At 42.6% G+C, this 25,254-nt stretch overlaps 1 protein-coding gene across 2 annotated transcripts in view; it reads left to right on the plus strand.

Annotated features, from left to right (window-relative positions):
- Window positions 1-8,823: 8,823 nt before the first annotated feature.
- Window positions 8,824-25,254, plus strand: part of UNC5C (unc-5 netrin receptor C) — a 238,359-nt gene continuing 221,928 nt past the window's right edge. For both annotated transcript variants that reach the window (XM_072334831.1, XM_072334832.1), the window contains exon 1: window positions 8,824-9,229. In XM_072334831.1, coding sequence (XP_072190932.1) covers window positions 9,106-9,229 — 124 coding nt within the window. In that variant the 5' untranslated portion in view covers window positions 8,824-9,105. The remainder of the gene's footprint in view (window positions 9,230-25,254) is intronic.

The following is a 25,254-nucleotide window of genomic DNA, read 5'->3' on the forward strand; positions in this document are numbered from 1 at the left end:
AGATGTTTCTAAAAATCTTTTCTCCAAAACTGCTGTTCCAGAGCAATATATGTGTCTCAACATGTCCATCAGTACTGTCTGTAATCAGTTGAATGGAAAACTGAAAAGCTCCTTTATTTTGGGGTACTGCAATGAGATGTCCATGTGCAGGACTGTGTTAAGTCTGGATGAGGTCTGAACCAGGTCCTGCTTCAAGGCACTGCAAGCTGTTCACAACTTTTCCATGGAATCAAGTTTTACCGGTGGTTTGGAGAAGAACAATGATTAATGCTGGAGCCGTGGCAAGGAATAAACAGATCTTACTTATGTATGATGAAATTGTTGATACGTGTAGTGATTCTGGGAAACAGCAAGGAGAATAAACATGCATTGAATGTAGACTTGCCTCTTCATACTAAGACCATTATCAGTGGAGATCTTAAGTCTTTAGTAAACATGAAGGATATATGGTATTCCTTGGGCAGAAGAATGTCCTTATAAGGGCAACAAAGGGTCTGGGACTGTCAGGATGGAGTAAGACTGCACAGAGGCTCCTTTGCACTCTCTGTACTCTCTTTTTGGAGCTCCACCCAGTGCAAAGATTTGGGTGGATGGATCAAGTCACAGAGCTACCTTTCACTGCAGTACTCAAAGACAGCTCAACTCACAGCACATGCTTCTGTGCAAAATACAGCTCTCCTGGCACTACTGCAGAAAGGAATATGAGTAGGTAACTGCAGAGGCAAGTAAGCCAAAGGCTGCACTGTTAAGGCACCTCTGAACACCCCTTAGAGAGATCTAAGGAAAAGCTTTGTGGATTCTCTGCCTGACACCACAGAGACTCTGGCTGCTACCTTCATCAGATGGCCTTTCTTTAGGGAGGATAAGGCAGAGCAGGGCTGCAGCATGAGGTACATCACTGACAAAGTGATTGCCTTTGCGGAGAAGGAAAGGCAGCATGCATGCGATAAATTTAAGTGGAAAATTAATTATTTCTGTGGAAAGAAAAAGAAGGGGGTGAGGAAGGGGAAGGGAAAAAACTGATAACTTGTTCTGTGCCCCTGGGGGGGTTTTAGCAACTCTTAAAATGTTATGAGTATGTGGAGGAAGATGTATCGTGAAACATTTTCTCAATTTGTAACAGTGAACCTTATCCTTGTTAAGACCGTATTGCTAATCTGTTTCTTTTGAGAGGATTGTGCTGTTTATACATACAGTGTACAGATACATTTCCAGTTTCCCATCCCCTGCAGTCCTCTCACATGGTCATCCTTGTAAACTGCTATCAGTTCTTCTTTTTTTCTTTTCTTCAGAAGTAATTGAAACTTCCTTATCAATTAAAAAATCAGAGGATAGACCACATGCCAGCCCTGCACAGTTTCAATTTATGCCTTCCTCTTCCAGGAGATTTTTGAGACCATATAGAGCAGGTAGGCAGCATCAGAGGTCTCCAGCCATTAACAAACTTCCCACCATAACCAGTGAATTTTGAGACTTCTCAGTAAGGGGCTATCTCCTTCCTCTTCCCCAGCCTATCCTCTTCCATCCTGTAATGGAATGCCTTCTATCTCAGTCACCTAATGATTACAATTTGTTTTTCAAAAGGATCATTAACTGAGATGGCTTTGCTGATACTTGGAACAACTAAATTCCAGAGAAATCAATGACTCCCCAAGCAGATCTATTATGGTCTGACACACTTGGTAGATGTAGAGGGCTTCACCCTCTGTAGTGTAGAGAAGGAGTTCTTAGGGGTGTAAGTAATCACTCTTTCTCTTGCCAACAATACAATCACTTGTACTACTTTGTTGGGCCAAAGGACTGGAATTCACCATATCCTGTTGTTGTTGTTGTTGTTTTCTGTGTTAAGTTCTTGTTTTACATTTCAGAGCTGTTTTTAATAGACTAGAGACTGAGTAATGGGTGATGTTTTAGCTATGAAGGTGAAAGACCACTTTCAATCCTAGAGTTCATGTTATTCAGAGAGGAAGAAAAATCTCAGCTATTGTCAAGCCAGTACTGGAATCTCATCAGGCTCTTGAATAGTCTGTGAGTAGTTCCAAGTCAGGAAAAAAAGAAAAAAAAAGAAAAAAAAAAAAAAAACAAACCAACCTTACAACACATTACAAAGAGTACTGTAGAATATTAAGTTTTTATTAATAGATTACCATCTATTAATTTATGAATGCATATGGAATGAAATAAACTAAGAAACTCAGTGCAAGATACTTTAATCATCCTCAAAGGCAGATCAGCTGACAGGTGTAATATCAGAAAGCATTGTGTGGAGCCAAAACCAGGCGCTCCTTTATGTGATATTACCTTTCAAAACCTTACTCAAAAGAGAAACAATGAATAAGAATGTAAGCCTAGTATTAAAGCAACAATAAACTAGATCGCTTCAGATAACCTGCAGTGCTCTCTGGTCAAAACACAGCTCTCACTGTTATGTTTATTATAGAGTCCTATGGGTGATGGAGCAGAGTGTTTTTCACTTTTTGGGGAGAGGGTTTACTCCTAAAGGGCCAGAGCCAGTTTCTGTAAATGTCTGTGTATCTGAAACACAAGCACACCCAGCATAACTGCATCTACTTAAACCTTTTTTCCTCTTTGTTATGAGAAGTGCACGTGATCATGGTTAGGACTTAGAAGTATCTAACTTTATTTCTCAAGTTTGCTCAAGTTTATTCATACTTTACAGAAGGAAGCTCACAACAGTTCCAAAAAACTTCTTCAGACAAAGAAATCTTAAGGCTGTCAATTTAAATCACCGTCGTGATGCAAACCACAGAAGTTACTTCCTAGTGCTGAATAATGTGCTTCAAAGAGTTAAAGGTCATATTCAAAACACAGTCACCTGTTGTTGTGATGGGTGATTTATTTCATAAACTTTTCAGCTGTGGGGCTGAACATTTTTGTTCCATCAGCCTCTGTGTGGCGAGAGGAAAGTGGCCATTTCTACTAAAACAAACAAATTACTGCTAAACAGGCAAGAATGTTGTTAATTAAGGGACTTAAACAAATCACGCAGTTTGTGAAACATTAAGGTCTGTTATAAGATGATAATGATAACTGCGAGTATTATAACTGCCATTATGAAAATGTTAGAATAAATGTTCTGGAAATTATGCAGTCTCTCTTCTATACTTTCACAGAGAACTTTTTTGCTCCTTTATCTCTGAATTCATGAGCGTTAACCACACACACAGCTTGGAGTGCTTCACAATACAAAATAAACACATCTCCTCTTTCAAATCAATAAAGCCACTTCAGTTAACAAAGACTTCATTCTTGTTGGAGCAATAAAAATCTATATAATGTTTGCTTTGATTACTGTACTGGGATATCTTTTGCCTGTACAGTTAGTTGGAGCTCTAATTGCCCTGCCACCAAGAGGCCGGGAGAAAAAAAGACTGAAACCACACAGCCAGGCATAGCATTACAGGCATAGCATTATGGCTTCCATCAAACAACCCTGCACAGGAATCTGAGGGTTACCCTATGAAAGCTGCTTTCAGTTAGGTAAAAATAAAATATCTATATAATCTGGCTATTCATCAGTGGGAGGAAATGCTTTCTAGGAAGCTGCAGTAGCACAGCCATAGGGAGAGCTGCATTATGAACCCACTGTACAGCAGAACGCTTTGTCAACTTTCAAACTGAAAAAAATAATAATAGTAATAAGGAAGGGAAGTGAGGCTGTAGTGTTTTGGCTGTAGTTGTTCTTCTCTCACAAAGCAGATGTAAATGGGGAGGCTGGGAGCACTGCCATGTGCTCGGAGTCCCGCAGCTTGCTTAATGTGATCTGCTTTCACCAAACGGCTCGTGCATAAGCCTGCACATATATTTAACTCCGAATAAAACCTCTAACAATGAGAAATACGCTGGTTTTGGACTAAAAGAAGACGGGTTAATATTACAAACGTGTGGGTGGAAGTCTGACCCTACCGTGTTCAGCTGTCCTGTTAGGGAGACATTTTTCTAGTTTTTCATGTCCTTTAGGCTAAGCTTGAATCTGAACCTTGGGAAATCTGTCGTGGGACTATGCAGGGACTCAGAGTCCTGCCATAGGACAAAAAGCAACGAGCCGTGGGAGCGCTGTGCCGCTCGCCCCAGTGAGATACGCCGGGGCCGGAGGAGACGGCGCCCGCCCTCTGCCGGCAGCAGCCCGCCGCGCCCGGGGACGCGCAGGAGGGAGTGCAGTCACAGCTACGCAAAAGCCCGAGCCGGGAGGGACCCACGGGGGAGACCGAGATGACCTCCTGACTCCACACTGCGCAGCCCAAAAGTCGGCAGCAAGGCTTTCAGTGTTTGGGCTGCGGGATTTCGGGTAAATCAGTGCGGAGATCAAAAAGATCAAACATTTTTGTTTGTTTGTTTCAAGTGCTACAGAGTATTTGCGGATGGGAATAAATAAATAAGAGACTTGTCACCTGTTCATAGATAACTTGCATGAAAGATAAAGCTCTCTGCTATATCATTTGGCTGTAGTTCAATGGCACAGATTTCAGTAATGGGCAAGGAACCGAAGCCTCGCTGCCTTTCAAGGATATAACATCCCTGAGTACTGAAAGTGACACTTACACAACTTTGGGTCTTTTGACTTTATTCCTTAGGCATGTGAATCTGCAGCTCCAGCAGCATCCTACTGCACAAGTTACAAGCTCAACATTAACAGGAGAGTGCTCAATGTTAACACAGAGTGTCCAGTATCCAGCAGGAGCACAGGTACGGAACTTGACCTGAATGTTAGCAAAGCTACTTGAAATGCTCTTTTGTTTCTAGACTGTCCCTTTCAGACATCATGAGAAGCCCAACTGTTAGAAAGAGCAGCAAGGGAAACATTAATTGCCATACATTTATTAAGCAAGCAGGAGCATGTGCAGCCAAATACGTGCCATGAACAGGATCTCATGCTGCTTCCCAGTGATTCAGCACAGACCTGAAGTGTTGGTTATTATGAGGTGAAACACAGTTTAAATCTTTTTCTCTGGACTGGCTGGGAAGGGGGGGGTGGGGTTGTACTTTGACCACAGCCTTGCTAATACAACACCCAGAAGGAAAATTTAGCACACTGGTATAGCCTGTGAGCTTGGGTGATATTTGGAAGATCTGGTTCCCTAAAAGAGTAAACTATACAGTGATCCGTGACTCTGGAAGTGGAAATGCAGTCAGCTTTTTACCTAGATTTTGCTAGCTATGAAAGAAACTTTCCTCGGATCACACTGCCACCACAAACAGCTATTCCCAGCATGAAGAACAAAACTCAGAAATTTCAACTGGGAATGATGTTGTGTTGTTCTTGAAATGCGGGGAGTTTCATTTGCAGACCCACAGCATCACATAAAGCAATCACAGAGGAAGTAATTGCCTACAGAGATAAAACTGCACTATTTGATGCCTTGTGGTGTGTATGTCAGTGAAGTAAGGGGTACATATCACACCTGCTTTTTCAATTGCAATATGCTGAGCTCTGTCGTAAAATAAGAACAGCATAGCAGAGCCTGAGGGAATGGTACAACCAAAGGCAGCTATGTGGTATGCCTTCAGTGACAGGCATGCCACATGCTGCCCAGGACTGCTAACAGCCAGGGGAGGAACTTGCAAAATGTAGCCTTTGCTCAAGTACTTCGTGCTGCTTCAGGTGTGTTTCAATAGCAGAGAGCACTCCACCAAATGTAATCACCTGATGTGGAGCCTCAATCCGCTCCCTTAAAAATACTTGTGAAGTGAGTGCTTCCTCGGGTGCCCCAGAGTGACAGTATCTGCTGAGGGACATGGTGCTCAGGGCAGGAATGGGTTACTGAATCTTCCCTGTAGTCATAAACCCGTGGACAAGATTTCCCTGCTTGTTCAAACCAGAACTGCTCCCACCTAACACGGGTTACCTTACTACCTCTGCTCCAGCCGTGGTCCAAATTAACCAGCTCTATGCAAGGGGGATCAGGAAATCATTGCTTTTATGCAGTGCCTGCTGCAGTGTATCACTTCACCTGAGCTGTGCCACTGTAACAACAGAAAATATAAGTTCCCATTCCATTGAACAGTGTAATTAGAATTAATTTTTGTATACATTGCTATGAAGGTAAAGAATCTCAAGAAAACATCTAGAGCAAAATCTGGTAACTTACACTACTATTCACAGTGTTAAATATGAAAGCTGATAGGACTTTTCCAATCCAACCTACCTTCTGCTTGATTCTTTTGCAATTCCAGATGCTTGGGCAATAAAAACCCACTGGAAACAAATGTACCAGCTCTGCTCTTTCAAAAACTGCCTTTCAAGAGTTAGAAATTCCTGAGCTGACATCAGGGGTGAAAAACGTCAAGTACTGATTCAGAACCTTACTCTCATTTAGAAAGCTCTTTGGGGAAACAAACAAACAAACACACACAAGTTACATAGAAACACACAAACATTACCCTTGTTTGCACAGTCACTTGCTAAGGATATGAAGTTTCTGTTTCTTGAATCTAGCTGTACATACCAGCTAAAACAGCACCTGTCAGGCACCTAAATCCACTCTTCAAAGCAAACTGTTTGACATCCCACATCTCTGTCTAAAACCAGAGATCAGCATCTGCTTCAGATAATTTTCTGTTGGATATTGAATAGATATTAAAGGCATTTAAAGAAAATAAAGTAGTAAACTTAAGGTGGGATATATTTTTAAGTCACCTACTTTTCCAACATTCAAGAAAGCATCTTCTCCAGCCACATTCCATCAGAAAGCAAAACCAAATCCACATTGGAATAAACCCAGGCAATTTGAACTTTCTAATCCCAAATCCCTGAATTATCTCAGTTCTTTAACTGTGTCAAATCTGAGATTTATTAAGCTGGCCTAATAACTCTGTTCAGCTCACAGGAAGAAAGCTAAAGAGTCCTTGGGACAGCTTGCCTCCTGAATGGACCAGGTCCTGTGTGGTGGCACTTGGGATGCCCAGTTGCAGATAGTGTTTGTCAGTATGTAGAGGACCTCTGAGGATGCTCCATGATTTGGGCATGTGTGGCAGAGTGGATGCACTCTCTTATGCATAATGGAGCACAGAAAAATTAGAGAACACTTTCTCCAGAGAGCCACTGTTTAGCTTTTAAGTGCTGTTGTTTGAACTGACTTCTACAGGTCAAAGCATATCCACTCCCAGCAGGAAAGTGATTCCTCCACACCTTAGGCTGCAGTACTCTGGTTCCCTTGTCTGCCACGCCATGGGTATTCAGAAAAGACTTGCTTTGTCCCCCAGCTGAGAGTTAGCTGTCCCCATGCTGTCACTTGTGTCCTGGCTGTGATCAGCTCTGCTCTCCATGCACTATACTAAGGCAGAGGCTGACATGCTGGCAGCCACTAGAGATCCCCAGACAAAGCTGCAGGGACATTGACTTGAAATTGGGATAGACCTATTTAATGAGGTCACTGAGGTACTAAGTAGAAACTAAGCCTGGAACTACAGGTATTACTCCTGGGAAGACCCAAAACATCAAAAATAAATTAACTCCATTTAATGGAGAAGCCAGACCTCCCTCCCTGTCTCTCATGGCACTAGACGTGCCCGTCAGCTTGTGCCTCAATGCATACAACTTCCATCTTTCAGGGATCTGTTTTCTTGCTTCTGCAAAGTTTCATCTAGCACGAGAGAAACAGTAAGTACCCAACAAATGACAGAAGCTCCCAACTTTACTGAGTTATGGCAAAACTGGCAAACAAATGTCATAGATAGGGAAATGTTTGCTTCCCACCGCATAAGGCTGGGGAGTTCAAGCTCTGGGATGTATATAGAGCATAAGTAACCAAACCAAAAACAACAACAGAAAACTTGTTCTGGAATTAGGTTCTTGTTCAGAGTTTCCTTTCCACTGCTTACACAGCCTCCAAGATGATGATGGAACTTCACTATTTCCTAAGCTATGCTGTAGAGCTGGAAACAGACAGGACTAGAACACAGAAGCTGCTGGGCTTGAAGTGTTGTCTTCCTGGGGCACCTTCCAGGCATTTCCCCCTTTTAAAATAAAGCCCCCCAAACCCAGAGATGGGAATGGTCCATGTGGGAAGGGAATTAATGTCACAGGGCCAAGGTATGGAACCTCTTGGGGATAAGCAGCTCCTGTAGCCCCAGAAAACTCTTCTGCAGCATTGCCATGGCAGCCTCATGCTGCTACTTCTTCCTGACAGGCAGAAGGCGAAGGCAGTGTGCCTGGGAAGATGCATGAGAAAGCGCTGTTTATCTCATGGGCAGCTCTCCTTGGGGAGCTTTTGGGATGCAGGAGATGCTGCCCAGGACAGCAGTATGCTCTGGGACTATAGCCCCCTGGAATAGGCACAGCCTGACACATGAGAAGCTATGTCTGGACACTGCCACAGGCAGCCTAACTGGGCCCTGCAAGGGAAAGAACAACTTCAAATGAAAACCATCAGTAAAACCCAAGCAAGCCCTGGTCGAGCAATGAACCTCAGCTGTGAGCACTGACTGTGGGAATCGGTGGACAAGCACTGAAGGCAGAGGGCAAGGGAAGGTGTGTTGTGGGTGTTGGGCTAATGGTTGAGACCCTGCGGTGACCTCAGCCTTTTAGGAGAGGAGGCAAACAAGGGTAAAGGGAGAGCTGTTCCCTAGGGAAGGGGGCTCCCCGACCCCCTCTTGGGGCAGCCTCTCCCCCTGCCCCCTCCCTAGTGGGATCGGGAAGGGCTGTTTGTGTTCAGCAGCGTGTATGTGTGTGCTTCAGCATCCTTGCAGGGGGAGCGGGGCCGGGCTGCGGCGGGTGGTTCCCAGCCTCCCCCGCCCCCTTTCCCTCTGGGTTAGCTCCTCGGCTCCGGCTCGCATTTGAGCGCAGGCGGGCGGCACAGCCCCTCTCCCAGCCCGGCCCTGCCCGGCCCCCACCCGTCCCCGCCCCGCGGGCTGCGGGCTGGAGGCAGCCGCGCCGTTCCGAGCCGCTCCGAGCCGAGCCACCCGCGGGAAGACAGCGATCCGCCGGGCTCCGCTTCGTGCCCCGCAATGCCGCGCCCGTGCCCCGCCGCCCCCCGCCCCGCCGCACTCCGCGCAGCCTGAGCGCCTGCGGGGCTCCGCGCCGGGACGGGGCCGCCGGCGGCTGAGGCGGCTTCGAGAGGCACCGCTCCGCGCTACCGCCCGGCTATGGGGAAGGGGCTGGAGGGCACGGCGGCCCGCTGCGGGCTGGGAATGGGATACCTGCTGCACAGCGTGGTGCTCCCCGCGCTGGCCGTCCTGGGGGCCAGTCGGCCCGGCTCCGCCGCGCAAGGTGAGGCTGCGGGGGTGGCGGGCGGGGCGAGTCGGTGGTGAGCGGCCAGCGGGACGGCTGCCCCGTCCCGTCCCGAGGTCCCGAGCCTGGAGCGGGGCTGGGGGAGCCGCCGTTGGGCTGGATGGGGCCCAGTGGGGCTGGGGGCTCCGCGGGCACAGCAGGTGGGAACCGCTGCGGCCGCTCCAACCCCTCGGCAGCCGTCTTCGGTGAGACCCGCTTCTCCTACGCGCTGCTTCTCGCTTGGAGCGTGATAGACCCGAAGGCAGTTACCGCGTGTGTGGTGTCTTTATTTTACGTTACTGTTCTATTTTCGCCGGGTCGGGGGCTGCAGTAAGGCTGTTTATCTCCGAGCTTGTGTGCAAATTCCCCTATCAAAGTGAAAGTGATTCAATGCGTTCCACGGTGCCTGGAGCATCAATTACAAAGAGGTTCGGTTCGTCCCAGCCTGGCTGCTGCAGGCAGGCACAGCGGGAGGCTGTTTCTGCTGCCAGATAAAACTTTCTCGGCGCTTTTCTCTTCTCTTCCCGGGCGTTCGAGCTGAAGTGGAAATGATGGCTTCTGCTGGGAAATACTTTTCTACGAGCTCCTCAGCACTGGGGAGAGAGAGGTTGCTGCTGCGTGTGGGCAGCACAGCACGTAGCGGGGATGTGCGGGCTCGTTAAAGCTCTTGCAAATTCCCGGTTACGTTGGTAGCGAGAGAAAGAAACTGTCAGAAGCTGATCGCGTGTTTCATACCTGCCACCGAGAAACGGCAACGTGCAGCAAAGCTTTGATTTAGAGATGTCAGCGTAATGCAAGTGGAAGAACGTGGGTTCCCCCTCATCACCTCTGTCGAGAGGCACTTGAGGCGGCCTCACAGCCCGACCCAGTGCTCTTCGGCCTTTGGCCTGGGGAGCGCTGCCGCCCGCTCTTGTTCCCGTTGCCCCCGGCAGGGTGTCGGGATGCAGTGTGCATCGTGTCTGTATGTTAGCCTCTCTAATCCCTTCCCCGCTGGTACCTGCTCCGTCCTCGGTCACATTTCCACAGTGTACCAGGAATTTATCTCACAGGGTTATAAGAAACCTGGTCGTAAAAAAGAGTCTGTGGAAAATCAAGTATAAAAACCTATTGTGCATCATGTCACATTTCTGCATCATTTTTTTCCTCGGTTGCTTTCCTGTTGGATGTGACTGAGGCTTGATGTTCTGTTTTTCAAGGTTTTTTTTTAGCACCATGTGCGCACAGACCTAGATGTCAGTGGCTTCATGTCAGTCTGTGCAGATCTGAGGACTGAGAAGATTCCCTCGGGCAGCAGGACCCGGAGCAGCAAGGAGTCTGTTGTCCTGCTGGCAGGACACGGGGACCTGCTGCTCCATGTCTGCCCGCTGCAGGGCATCCTGCACCCGCTGCCACGTGCTCATAATGTAATGTTGTACAGAAGAGTTCTGCGTGCATGCTTAGGGACAGGGGCGGGGGCATGAGTGTGGGACCAAGAAAGGCAGGAGAGGTCTCTAGCAATGTTTCCCATAATTTGCCATGTCACACATTTTCCACAACTGGGTGGAAAACTAAGGGAGATGGTTGTTTGGTTTTGACTCATTTTTCCATGGCTGCTTTTTTTTTGTTTCCTGTTTGTTGGATGTAGGTGCAGAATTTGGGTACAGACCTGGCTCTGGCATCCTTCCCAGAGCTGAGGGATTTTCTGATTGGTGTTTGCCTTGGTGAACTTCATTTATGTGTGCGTAGTGCTTCTGTAAGGCAATGAATCAACAGTTTAACTGTGCCCTCTTCAGGAAGTTTTCTTACCATATCTCACGAGCAAAGTTTTAATGCTGTTTTGTTTCTATGTTTCCAAAACTACACAAATATTAAAATGATTCTTACTCAACCTTATTCTCCAAAGTCATCACCCAACTGATCAGCCTTTTCTGAGATGGAAACCCTGCACTGGTGCTTTCATTCACAGCCTCTTGAAAGCAGCAGAAATGGAAAATGTGGCACTCTCCAAATCAGCCTTGGTCTTTTCTGATTTTCAGTGGGTCTGGAGCCAGCTGACATGGTTTTAATTGTGCAAACAATTCAGTTGTCCTGTGTGATGCTTTGAAAAGCATAAACCAAAGCAAAAAAGCTTAAAGGGGTGTCTGTCTTCAACCAGCAAACACTGACACATAGTTATAATTTTAAGAGGCATGGAAGGAAGGGCATTTTAAAAAATGATTATTATTATTTTCCTCCCAGTACTTGCTGCTAGTGCTTTTTCTTCTTTTGCTTTGCTTCTCCATTCCCCAACCAGCTTTATCTTTTGAAGCTGGCTAGGGAAGCCGTGGGCATTGTGGGGCTTCTGCTTTCATGCTTTCCCTTTCCATTGCCTCTTGGAAAAATAAATGTATCAGTTGAGTGCTTGGTGGATCGGCCCCCACGCTCCCTTGCAGAGAGATTCATATCACTGCATCCCAGAATCCTCCTGTAAACCATTCGGCAGACCTAAATACACTTTTTTTTTTTTTTTTTTTTTTTTTTTTTATTAGCATTTCTTATCTTATTATCTGAAGCTGTCTTAAGTATTTTTCCGTTGTTATCAGGAAAGAACAGGAAATGGCCCCAACGTTAGAGAGAGCCTGTAATTTTTAAAGGGGAGTGAAAAGAGCCGGGGAAATTATCAAGCCAAAATCAGTTTGAATGTAATGTTTGTTATATTCGTTATACTGCCATATACATAATAAATAAATAAGATGGCCCATTAGAAGGAGAATCCAAGCATTCCAGCATGCAAGAGAAAAGAACGGTCACCTCCAGACTTAGCTGTGCTCAGCGTCTTGGTGCCATCTGCCCTCAGAGCAACTTTCCCTTCTTGTGTCCATCAGCAGTGTGTGCTTCAGCTATTGTGCTTCCCTACTTTCTCTTCTCTTTGGATGTTAAAAAGATTTTGCTCCCCAGCCCCATTCTTTTTTTTTTCAAAGACAAAAGGAGAGTTGAACTCTCTACCTGCAGTGGTGAGTGTGGTCCTGCCAGCTTCATGGGCTGATAGTGATGCGAAAGAGATGGGCAGAAAAGTTGAAGTCAAAGGGGCTGTAAGTGAATGAGGTTTTGTCTCATTTCTTCCTTTACAATGAAAGTGCATTTTTATGCTTAACCTGTGAAACCTAATTAAATTAAAGTGATAATTTAAAAAGAAAACTGTAAAAGAGCCATATGTGCAGATATTTGTCTTACCCCAGCATACTCTTTATTACCAACAGCAGCAGTTTGAAAATGCTTGGTGCGGAAAAAGTGAAATGCAACATGTGAATGTACGAACCTTTTGGGGATGCGCTTCCCGATTAAAAAACTAAATGCATCTAGTAGGGAAAAAAAGGGAGAAATAGACTTAATTTTCTTGATGTATCAGTGGACCACTTGTATTTGATCATGTGAATGTAATAGCATCCGCATCAGTAAAGCCAAGGAGTTTTTCAATGTGAACAGATAAACCTACTTGGAACATTAATCTGTTTTCAAGTGTTGTGCTTTTGCAGATTTCAGAGATGTTCACGAGTTTGGGCCAGATGTTGCAGTCCTTGCTTGCCCCGAGTAGCATTTTAGTGCTGCAGAGACTTCCCAGGGAGCAAGGTGGCCCACTGGGAGGCCTTGGATGGCTGAGGGGCAGTTTCAGCAGCATTAAAATGAAGTTCAGAGATTCCTCTGTGGGGGAAGGAGTTTCTCCCTGGGAATGAGGGAGTCAGAATCAGTGCTTTTGTCCTTCCAGTCTTTAGCCAGCCAGTCACAAGAGTTCCAGGAAAAAAACTAACACAGAGGTGTATGCATCAAATACAGCCCCCTTCTGATGGATTTTCAGCATTACTGTCCTTGCCATTATTCAGTGTAGTAAGAATGCATTCGTGGTTTCTCAACATTTTCCCAATCACGCAGCATGTTTACACCCAGTCATTTTACACGCATCATTCAGCACGTGACTTTGTTTGTTTGTTTTTGTAGTCATCTGGTTATTCACTGCATTTTGCCACTGGCTTTGTGTGTGACAAAGTCACAAACAGGAAAGAGCATTAACCATATTAAAAAGATTTTTTTCTAATTTAATTTTCCAAATACAGGACATCTGACAACTGTGTTCCAAAGACAGGCAAATCAGTTCCATAGCTGGTCTGCAAAGCAAGAGAGGAGAACATGTGGATTACATTTATCGGGCATTTTCAAATAAATATCCTCTTTTTCTTTTTTCTTTTTTCCTTTTTTTTTTCTTCTTTTTTTTTTTTGTACAAGTAGAAGACTGAGAGCACAATCAGTCTGTCCAGTTGAATGGAATATGGTACAGCATCAGTTCTCGTGGTACATGAGAAGAGCTCATCCTGGTAGGACAGTAGCTGGGTATTTCTGTGCTGTACATGGTCAGTTTCCTGTATATGTAAAACACTGGGTAGAGATAGTTTGAAAAGTGAAGCTACACTTATTTCACGTTGACAGCCTGGAAGTCTTGTAAGTAACCTACGGCTTACGGCCATGTTTCTTCCTTTGTGGTGCCTTTCAGGACTTCACATTGTTGGACTTCTCAGGAATCTGGTTCCTGAGTTCTGAAAAAAGGCACACAAAAGTTGCTTTTGTAGATAATCAGACAAACATTTGTAATTGCTCTAACGATGTGGAATTTCTAAATATGATGCTCAAAGTAGCAGACTGTTTACTGCAATTTAGGCAGATGATTTGACTCAATGTGAGTCTTAAGCATTTGGATCTTTGGTTTGTCATCTAATACACGTCATATCCTTGAAATAAAGGTTAGTTTAATCATGGGTGCTCTGCCAACGCAATGTGTCTCATTGAACTGTATATATGGCACTGTAGGAAAGAAAGGCATCCTCTTTTCCCATCCCCATGTCCTTCCCTCTGGGTTGGGAGAGCAGTGTGTATGTTTGTGAAGTGTGCGTGTTGCTGGCCACCCAGTGGAGGTATTCACGTTTAGCAGGCTGCAATCTTGGCACCAGTACCAATACAGCAGTACAATGCCTGTCATTTTCATTAGCTAGTTCTGCTTTGACATTTGACTCAGAGATATAAAGCAGCATGAGCTTTAAAGCATAAGTTAAGGATGCAGTGTGAGGAATAAGAGGCAAGAGGTGGATTTCCAGTTAACTATGACCTCCGTCTGCAGAGATGCAGAATAATGCTGTACAGAGGCACAGTTCAGCTCTGACCGCTTCCAAGGGCTGAAGGATGTCGGTGTTTTAGGTGATTTATTGTGTGTGCTCAGCAGAGTCTGGTCTTGGGAGTCAGTGCCCCTTGAGCTCTCCATCATAACATTATCCAAGAGGTGATCTGAAGGAAATGGCAGTAAGTCTTCTGGGAGGCCATCCGTATGCAAAAGAAGACTTAATTGGCTTCGCTTGTAAGTGGGCATTTGAAATTATGTTCAAAATGGAAATGTTTGTGAAGCAGCCAGCATTGAACAAATAGGAACAACAGAATTCTCCTTGATTTTGTACATACTTTGTTACCCCACACTTACTATAACGGGGCAGGCCTTCTGCTAATATTCCAGCCCCAAACTCTGACAGTGTGACAGGGAGAGGATTTATTCAGTATTGTCTTTGTTTTTGTAGTAGGTGTGCTTAAACATTCTGCAGAGCATGGCTTGTGGGTTGGTTTTTGTTTGTTATGTTTAGATTCATCTTTCTAAGGCAGGGATGTGGCACAGAAGTGACTGTAAGCCATGGACATAAATACTAGTGGAGAAAGGTAAATGAAGCCACGAATTGTAGTTTGTTCCAGTTGCTTTTCAAGCAGCATTCATAGGTCAGGCACTGTGATTCAGAGCAGTGGGCAAGAGCTGCAAGATGTTTTCCCGGCTTGTCGTAACTTTGGAGATGGTCTTGTGAAGTATTCCCTCCCAGGTAGTCATCATCAGAGCAGCTTCCTGTTTGCCTTCCTAACTCCATCCCAAATCACACATGTTCAGCAGGAAACATGGGATTTCCTCCTAATTCACCAAACACTGGGACTTGGGGAGTCCCTTTATAGTTTGGCACATTATTACCTAAAAGCTCTGGGCAAAAGCAGTTTAGCTTAAATAATATATATCAATGAAGAAAACTTCATTGGGGTGGGGGAGAAGAATAATTTTTGTTGATTTTCTTGGGGGAAGGGGATGTGGCTGACACCCTTCAAGAAACATCCTCCCAACAAGAAACCTTAATCAAAACCAGAAAGGATTCAGTTCCTTTAGTGAAAAGGTCAGTAACATACCAAATATTTGTCCTGCTGGCCAAACTCTCTAAAAACCTCCTGGATGTTCAGTGAAAATAAAAATGTTAGACATTATGGAGTCTTCAGACAATAACAGCTTTCATTCTTCTTTACATTTATAAAAGTATTCCAACCAGACTTGCGGAAAACCTCGCTATTAAGCTTGATTTACAATCCTGATGTAACACAGGCTAAGGCATGTATCTGCAGTGCTTCCTAGGTCTTGTGCTCCATTTTTGTCTCACTGATTTGACTGATGCAGATTGAGGTGGAGAAACCAAGCTTGGCCCCGGTGCCTGCCTCAGAAAGGACAGACAGTGCTGGGTTTAGGTGAATGTTTTCTGCCAGTCCCCAGACGCACCTCTCCCTTCTGCTTTAGCTTGAATTACTGCAGTAATCCCATAAAAGCAGGGTCTTTCCATATATAGTGCAGTGCTCAGTGCCTCTCCAAATTCTTACTTTCCTTTGTTATGAGGTATGCACTGGAACAATAAAGAGAAGGCAGCAAAGAAGTTGTGTGCACACATCAACTGGTGGCACCTAACATGGGGAACATCTACAATTGATTCTTTAGGATGGTTTTGCTAAATTTGCATTGCTGGAGATAGTGAGAGTTTCTCATTGGTTACGTTGCACTAATGAGATTTTTAATTCACCTTGCTGAATTGGGAGGAGAGCTGTGTTTTATTGCTGTTTGGTGGAAAGATGAGAGGTGAATTGCTGAAGAGTGTGGAGCAAATGTGTATGGGAACCAGAATGAGAACCAGAGGCTTGTGAATGCCAGAGATGGTGCTTGGTTCTCTACTCTCTCCTTCTCTTCATCTGAAGATCCTGAAGATGGACACCATGATGGGAATGCTGTGCTGAAGGCTCTCAGATGCTTTCCTAAAACTGAATTTACAGGGTCTTCCCAGACGTTTGTTTATATATACTGGCACCCAGAAAAATGCCTAAAAGATGAAGGGCAAAACCATATGCCTTTGTTCATAATAGGGGTGCTTCCTGAAAGCTCCGAATTTACCTTGGCAAATGACCAGTGAAATTATCCCGAACAGCCTACATTTGCAAGGAGTGATAGCAGATCCAGTGGGTAACAGCAGTGCTGCTGTAAATGGAATAAGGATCACTGCTCTGGGTGGATTTGTTTTGTTTTAATCTGCAATTCAGGAATATCATATTCAACTGAATGAAGCGACTCACACACTGAAGGACCCTGTTGCCTTATGAGTTGCCAAAGCTCAGGTTGCCTAGGCAATTAAATCAGTATCTTTTATTCTCTCTTGGAGGTAACATTATCAACAATAATGCTAAGGAGCTTGGAAAGGTTTTACTGGCTTGGCAACAGCTGAGAATTTTCTTGTTAGGTAGTTCCTCCCAATTCCTTTTCAGTTATTTTCAAGAAGTAAAGTAGCTTTATTTCTTAGTCTCATATTGAGTGAGAGGTTGAAACGTTAAGCTCTGTGGATTAACAGTGTATCCTTTGAGAGAAAGGAAAGCCTACATTTTCCTCTGTCCCCTGAGTACTGGGTGTGATTATTTGAGAGATCTTGAATTTCACCAACTAGATAGGGGGAAACAGACAAGTAAGCCTTGGCTGATCTGTCAAAAGAGTTTGACTCCATTAGGTGCATTCTAGAAACCTGTTTGAAATCCTTGTTTTTCCTTTGCTTGAATTTAGTACATGTCATGTGAGGCTGCAAGAGGAGATCACCGCAAGGTTATTAGGCATTCAGAGAGTTTTTGAGAGCTGTGTTATAGCCATAAACTGGTTGAATAATAATTGAAGTGGGAATGGCTGTTCTCCTATGGTATTTGGTGTACTTATGTATTGAATAGATGTATCGCTTGTTTGCTTCACTTCCAATGTATGTGTTTATACAAAAAGTTTACATATTGAGAGAAAATAGGATTTAGTCACCCTGAATGAAGTTAATTGCAGTTCAGTCATACCAAAAGGGGGTAATGAGAAGTGGGACAGAATAGCAAGTGAGCTTAATACTGTTCTTGTGCACTGGATTTACCCGCACAAACTGTAACGGATCTGTTTGCTGAGAATCATTCAAGGTATGCCCATGCACACTGTCTTAGTCTGAATTAATTTCCTCTGTCATTAATATGTCTCCCAGTTCTGACAGCTGCTCTCAGAACTGACACAGATGGATTCCTTTTACCTCTCAATCATACAGCATCAACAACTTTCAACAGCAAACAGAGCCATGCATGTAGCAGCGAGGTGCTTAGTCTAAAACTTTGGATGGTCTGCAGTCACTGAGACTACAGCGTAACCTCTGTGGCTCGAGCTTTTGTTCTGAGTTTAGGATGAAGCTCACTGGTGTTTTCAACTAGCAGGGCATAAAGGGCTCAGGGCTTTCTCTCTTGTTTGCTGTAGATCTGAAAATCTAAGTTAATTATGGAAAAAAATCTGAGTTCTGTCCAGTTAAGGGATGTGGTTATAATTAGATGGTGAAGAATATGCCCTGGTACTAGGAGTGTTCTTGCTGAATTGGCTCATGAATTACCAGTATTCCTTGCTGTAAGCTCTTTGGCCCAAAAGCTGCACTGACTTTTGGCAAATCATCATCCCCATTAAAAATTCCTTTCACGCAGATGTTGCAAACACAGCTTAGGGACTTCCATTCTGCTTCCTCACCAGTTTCTGAAGGTGAGGGTAACTTTTTCAGTCACTTGCTGAAATAAAACACGGTGCTCTTTTTATGCAGCACATCTCTACTGACAAGAATATGAACGCTGGTTTTACTTGCCTTCCTCATTTAAAATGGCTGTGCCTTAGCAAGTAGGAAGTTCCTAATTTCTTCGTTATTACCGAGTAACTAGGAAGTTTATAGCTAAAAAGTTCAGAACTTAGAGGTGTCATTTTACTTTGTTTTCATTTTTTGTTTTTGTTTTTCCCCCTGTACTTACATCAAGGGTAGACTTATGCAAGTCCAGGCTGTGGCCAACAAAATATATAGCTCCATTAATTTCAAAGACAAGACATTTCAGCTGTAATAGTTCTGTGTTTAAAAAAAATTGTCAGAATAGTAGAGTGAGACTCATGAATCTACAGACCTTGATATAGCCTTTTTTTTTTTTTTTAATGGCAATTTTTTGTATGTTTTTCTTTATTTTTAAGCTCAATAATTTGAATAATTTTGTGGCTTTCCATTCCCCTTACATGCAGTGATGTGGCTCTGCTGCACAGAGATAAATGCCATGCCTTACTTGAAAGTTGATTGGTGAGGATTTTCCAGACAACTGTTCTTTTCTTGGGTTTTGTTATGTTATTTCCAGTAGGAACAGTCAGCCTAATGCCACCAACTGTAGGCAGATATTCGCATAAGCGTCTATTACATGTGAATGCCTGGCGATTACCTGCCTCAGCATTCTGTTGTTTTTAACTGAAGTCCTCTGCTACTGTAAAAGCATACTCAGGCTTCTAAGGCTGGAGTTAGAAATGTAACAGCTGGTAATAAAAGTGGTGGTTACCCTGGGCTAGGTAGTAGAAAGAGTAGTGCCATGTGCCTTTTAACAAAGGCAAAACTCTTCAGTTTCTGCTAGCTCTTGTACTTTGAGTGTCCTACAATATTTCTGTATGAGTCATCTTCTTTTATTTTTGTTTTTCTTGCTAAATCTTTTATATATTAGTTCTGTGTAGTAAACACAGCTTATTGGATAAAAACTACCACATCTTGAAAAGAAAAGTACTAGTTTATTTACTTGTGTTGTAAATGTGTCTGTCATTTTGCAATCTCCAGCAGAAAGTCTTAAATTTGCATTTATAAGAACTATTTACAAAGAAAACTGATTTTACACGGAAAAATGACATGCTGTGGAGTATGCAACTGCTAAAACTTTGCCGATGAGCTTATTTTACACCTGAGTAACATGAGGAAAATTTGGTCTTTTGTCCTAAAAGTTTTATATCTGCCAGCACCAATGCAAGATGTGTATTTTGTTTGTGGAGGCCGGGCTGAGGTTAAGTTGGTTTTAAAGATAACAGTAGATTCCAGCGTCCTTGCATTTGTTTTGTATTTGGTGACAGTCACTAAATCAGGGGAAGGAATGTTCAAACAACATGCTTGAAGAAAAGTGATTTTTATAGAAAGGACCCGTTCCTGCTAATAGCCAGTAACTGCACATAACCCCACTGACATTAAAAGTCCATTAGCTAAGCCCAGTTTAAACAGCAGCTGATGCTATGTCAGCTAAATGTACAATGGAATTTTTCATGTAATGCAGCAATAGCACTTCTGTAATTTTTCTAAAAGTATGTACATTAAGGAAAGCAAATGTCATCTGATAGTAGTAAGATGAAGAGTTCATATTAAAGTAGGGAGAGTTGTAATCATTACTAAAGTTCCCATCTGGCTGCATTAACAGGAAACAAAAATAGTTGAAAGAGAAGAAATGAGTGTCAGGTTTGTGAATTAAAGCTAAATTAGCAAATTCAGCGTACAGGCTTCTGTAACACTGCATAACCACAGAGCTGCTTATCTGTTTGGTTCTTTACCATGAAATGTGTTGTGACCTTGACCAGAAACATTTTCTACTGAAGTTAGTAACGTGCTTTGTCATGTAGAGCACTGAGTTGCCATGGGGGAAAAAAAAGGTTATTTGCTGTCTGTTTGGGAAGTATGTCTCATCATGTAATGTGATAGCATTTAAACTTGTCAATATACAGTGTTTGTATGCCTTTGGCCCTAAATTCTATTAAACTATTTCCACAGCATATAGCATCCTACCCTTACCGCATATGTATAGGAAAAAGGAATACAGAGGGATGGTGAGAAAATAGTGCATGTTTATTAAAAATAAAGGAAGCATGACAAATGTCAGAAGAGTGGAAATGGACTCATCTTCTAAAGCAAACAGCAGACTGGAATCCTCTCCTGGAGCACCGCTTTGCACCCAGTTTGGCAATTTGAACCCAGTGTAATTCTGAAAAGTTGTCTTGAAGTCATCTTTGAAAACAGATATTGTGCTATAAAGCCATTGTGGAGGCCATTTAAGGGATGTTTAGTAAGCTAATCTGAGAGCTAAAGCAGAGGGGTAATTAGCTCCTTGCTGCCGATCTCAGACTTCTCCACCTCCTCTTTGCTGTTATCAGTCCATTAGCGAAACCTTGTATAAGTACTGACAAGAACAAAGCTTAAATACCTGATCTGGTAGGCATACCCCCAGCAAAAATCCTGCAAGCACATCTGGAGGGCTTTCTTAAACTTGTAACAAACCACGTTAATAGTGCAAAACTCTCAAATGTGGCGTGAGGTTTGGCTGTTTTATTTTGTTATTTTTTATTTTATTTTTTAAATTATTATTATTTTTCTTCCCAGGCTGCAGGAGTCGACATTAGTAGCGTGCTCAGAGCAGACCATGTGTTTGTGAACCGCAGGCTTTAAAAAGAGTAATTCAATTGCATTTTTTCCCTTCTGGAACATAACATGTAAACATATTACTGAGCTAAAGCCTGGCTTTAATTACAAGCAGTAACTTTTCATGTTGACAGATTTTCACATGGAAAGCTTTACTGAAAATGAGAGGAGACTTCTTTTCTTTTTCTTTTTTGCCATCATTAGTTCTTGCTGCTTAGTGCTTTTATCAAGTACAGTAAAATACCATTTGTAATTAATTCCAATGGACATGTTTAATATAATTACCAAACAAAATCCTGTTTACTAACATATTGCTTGTGAAACCAGTCTGAATAATCTGGTCTCTGGCACACATAAATCAGGCAGTAATAACAGCTGTAAATATTTCACAATATACTTAGAGTACTTTGATTTTAATACTGAATCCACTTTGGGGTTTAAAGGATAAAACATAGGTCAAAAGTGACTGTTTCCATATGTTTTTTGCCTCATCTCTTGCACCATTTCTTCTGGTATTGAAAAAAAAAAAATCATTATTGCATTTGATTACAAGAAAAAAAGTAAATATATCCATTTTCACATGCTGGGAGAATTATGTAAAGGAATTAGGCTAGAGCTGACAAAGTGATGCTGTTCACATTGACACGGGTTAATTACAGTCATGAATATTTTTCATTGGAAGGAGAATTGCAGTGCCAATACTCTAAGTCTTTCTGAGAGTTTTACTATTTTTACTCATTTGGATGTCTGTCTGTTGCACACTAAGCAACATGCATAATCGGCTTCTTCTTCTGGTTTTATGCAAACAATTCAGAGCCCCTAAGGACTGTGAAAACCTAAGGTGACCAGAAGCTAGGTTTGTAGCGGAGTGCTGGGAGTCTTGAAAGCCTGTGTTATATGCTAGATTGAGACTTTCAGGGAAGACCTTGAGTCCACATTTAAACAGAAAGAGGAAAAGGAGATCAATAGTCTACTACAGAATAGTTGGGATTGCGTGAGGCTACTAAATCGTCTTTGAGTTAAGATTGTGAATGTGTTCAGTTTAGAAGAGAGCCTTGAAATTCCATGAAAAGATTTATAATCATCCTGCAAGTCCTTTTTCCCAAAACAAAGGCTTTGAAAAACAGTAATGTAAACCAAAATATTTTTTCATTTTATTTTTTGTTCTGTGGTTGGATTCCCTCACTAAAGGTGACATAAATTGGCAAATATTTTGTCCATCGCTTTCTTTGGAAGAACTTTCTCTTTCAATACCTGGAGCTTGGCTGTGGCTCAGTAGATTTTTTTTTCATAGCAGGCCAATGAAGATCTGTGGCATAACTAGTACTCCAAGACACCATTGATATTTTCTGTAGTTAGTAAGGACTATGAGGATTGCTTGCAGTCATTTGTGCAGCAAAATTTACTGTTAAGCAAAACTTCTGGGATGTTCTGATTATGTCAGTTCTCAAAGATATCTTTGTACAATTTTCTCAGCTTTCTGCTGTCATGTAGGCATTTTGGAATTCAGTGGGTTAATACATATGTATTTCTGGCTCCAAGTTGTGAAGAGGGATGTTTATTAAATAAAAAATTTATGGGTTTTCTGATATATTCATTTATGTTTCCTTCTTCTTTATGATCATCAAAAGAAAGTCTGGTTGATCCTTCAGAAGTTCCACATTTTGAACTCTGAACTTCAGGATTTCCATGGAAGTACATTAGTGGGGAACAGTATTTGCTGTGTCTTCTGCAAGGTCAAACTTTATCTTAAAGCTCTCTTGGCTACTTTTTGTCAGCTCCTGAAGTTGGGCTTGTTTAGGCATATTAACTCAGCCATAGTCCAAAGTAGAAATAGTTATATTGCTTGTTTTCTGAAGTGGCATCTGAAAAATAAATGCACAAAATTGCCTATTAATTACTAATATCAGTCATGCCTATGACAAAATAAATGTACCAGGAAATGTTTTTCTTAAAGTAATTCTTTAAAAAACAATAAAAATAAAAACATAATTCTCTAATGATTAGATTTAATCTAACTTCACTTTGCTTTTAGATGATCAGTGTTTTAAGATATATCAATGTATTTTCTTAAATATAAACTGTTGCCATCTTGCAATCAGTATTGTTCATAGCTATCAACTTTATATGGGCACCTAGGAATGCATAGCTATGGTTTGCAAAGGTGTAACTCTACGATGTGCAGCTGGTGATTGCTCCTAAATAATGCACTTTGATTCTTGGAAGCTGAAGTGTCACTTTTCAGTCTTCTGTAGCATGAGAACTTGCACTGAAATCTGAGTCACTGCTGGAGAATATTGCAGTGTTTGAAAAATACTAAAGTGTTTTGTTATATGTATGTGCACGCTGCGTCCACTGTCCTTTGATAAATTATTATATATGTAATTGCTCAATCACAAGGAATTTCTGATCTGAAATAACTTTCGTACACATTTGTACTATTCCCCCATAAACACATCTAAAAGGCTCATGTGAGTCTATTGCAAGTCTACAGACCATGAAATATTATTTCAGAAGATGTGTTTACCTGCAGGGTAAAGAGTTGACCTGACAATAGCCCTAGGCTCAAAATTCTGTTCTCCTGACTTACGTGCTGGGTTGTTTATCAAATGTGGGATTGCTTAATATCAGGTGATGTGACCTTTAGTTTTCAGCTGCCACCATTATCTAGCTGGAAACATAAGTCTTCCTATAGTAGCAAAAAAATCTTAACAAGAGTTTCTGCAGTACCTTATTTTCATGACTTCAATCTCATGATTGAATCAGAACAGGTCTGGGGCTGGGAAGGCCAACAGCAATTTGTTTAGGAAGGATGTAGACACCAGTTGGTGTAGGTATACATATAAATGCATCTTAATACGTTGAGGTTTACAGGTAAATTGTATATGCAACTTAGCCTCATTTGTTCATCCTAAGTTTTAGCCTTTGGGCTGTAGGTTTTGAGCCTTGTGACTATGGTCAGGTTTGCTGCCTTTCTTGGATGGATAGATCTTCAGCAAATGTGTTCCTTTGCTAAATGCTTTACTGCAGTGCCAGCTGAAGGCTGTGAACAGCTCCAGTTTCTGCAAGATTGTGTTCATCAGGGAGAGATTTCTGTCTCATCTGTTGGGATGGAAAAATTTCCATGTCTCTAAGTACGCCTTTAAAGTAAATGAAATAAAGGAGTAGAGACAGCAAAGTACATCAGAGATCAATCCCAGTGCTAACAAAGATCCTCTGCACTAAAATGGGGAGGAAAACATTTCTATCTTTACAAGATCTCATCCCACTTGAAAGAATCAAGAAAAAAAAGATAGGCATCTAGAACAGCAATTATTGGCTAAAATGTTTTTTATGACTGCTAGTTGTTTGGGAATCTTTTGGTTTTTTAAAAGAGCACAGCTTGCAGAAATTTTCTTGGGAAGACATTGAAGCCGCCCATCACATCAGTGTAAAGCTTAGCCAAGCTTGATATTCAAACTGAAAAGACTGTGCTCATATTGCCCCTAGAACAGAGAAAATCTCTCCGATCCTGGTCAGCAAGGGAACTTTCCTCAGCAGGTCTGGGTGCCTCCAAGGCTGACTAGCTGCTGCATTTGCCAGCTGCTTTTGACCGACCATCTTTGAGGGTATTTACTAAAACAACACTAAAAGTGTATTTTCATCATTGGCTTTTCTCAAAGTAGGCAATGGAAAATTAAAACAAACAAAAACCAACCTGAATAGGATTAGCGGTTTCAAATACTAATTAGTAACAGTAGAAAAAATACATTTCTCTGGAGAATTAAGAGGTTTGAATACATTACAGTATTTGTTTTCATTTCCCTGGGTGGCAAAACACATACTGCACCATATAAAGAAGCTAAAGCATTCTCTTCCCCCAAAAACAAGTTTATAAAGATGATGTACAATGTATGCCTTATATTTTACTTGCATGAGGACTTGGGATGGGAACAATCTTACTTATGGGATTTAACGCTGAAGAAAGGCAGCATTTTGTTTTTCCAGCCAAACAGTAATATGTTCTGAGGAGCTGGGCAGTGCGCTTTTAGCAGCTGGTTGTAAAGCCCATGGCAGACACATGCGGGCAGTCTGGTTAGGGTTACCAAAGCGTGTATTGCATTATGCTACTGAAAGCAACAAAAGGAAGATTATTATAAAGAAACAACTCCTTTCGGCGTAGGCACACAGATCTGACTGGGCCTGCCTAATTGCCACAAGGGCTCATGTAGTGCTCTGTTACTGGGGCTTGTTTGCAATCAAGTGGGCTGAGTAATGCCCTGACATAAACCAGAGGAAGTGGTTAGGAGACAGGCCCATAATTACCAGCAGCAGGTGCCCATAAAGAAATGCCAGAGAGATGTTTGGAGAGGCACATGCTGCTTTGGGATAAGCCTCAGTAGCCTCAGACCAGGCTGGCAGGCAGGTCAGTAAGAGCTGGGGTGAGTGGTAAAGCAC

This window comes from Excalfactoria chinensis, chromosome 4, assembly GCF_039878825.1.
Source record: "Excalfactoria chinensis isolate bCotChi1 chromosome 4, bCotChi1.hap2, whole genome shotgun sequence".
NCBI lineage: Eukaryota > Metazoa > Chordata > Aves > Galliformes > Phasianidae > Excalfactoria > Excalfactoria chinensis.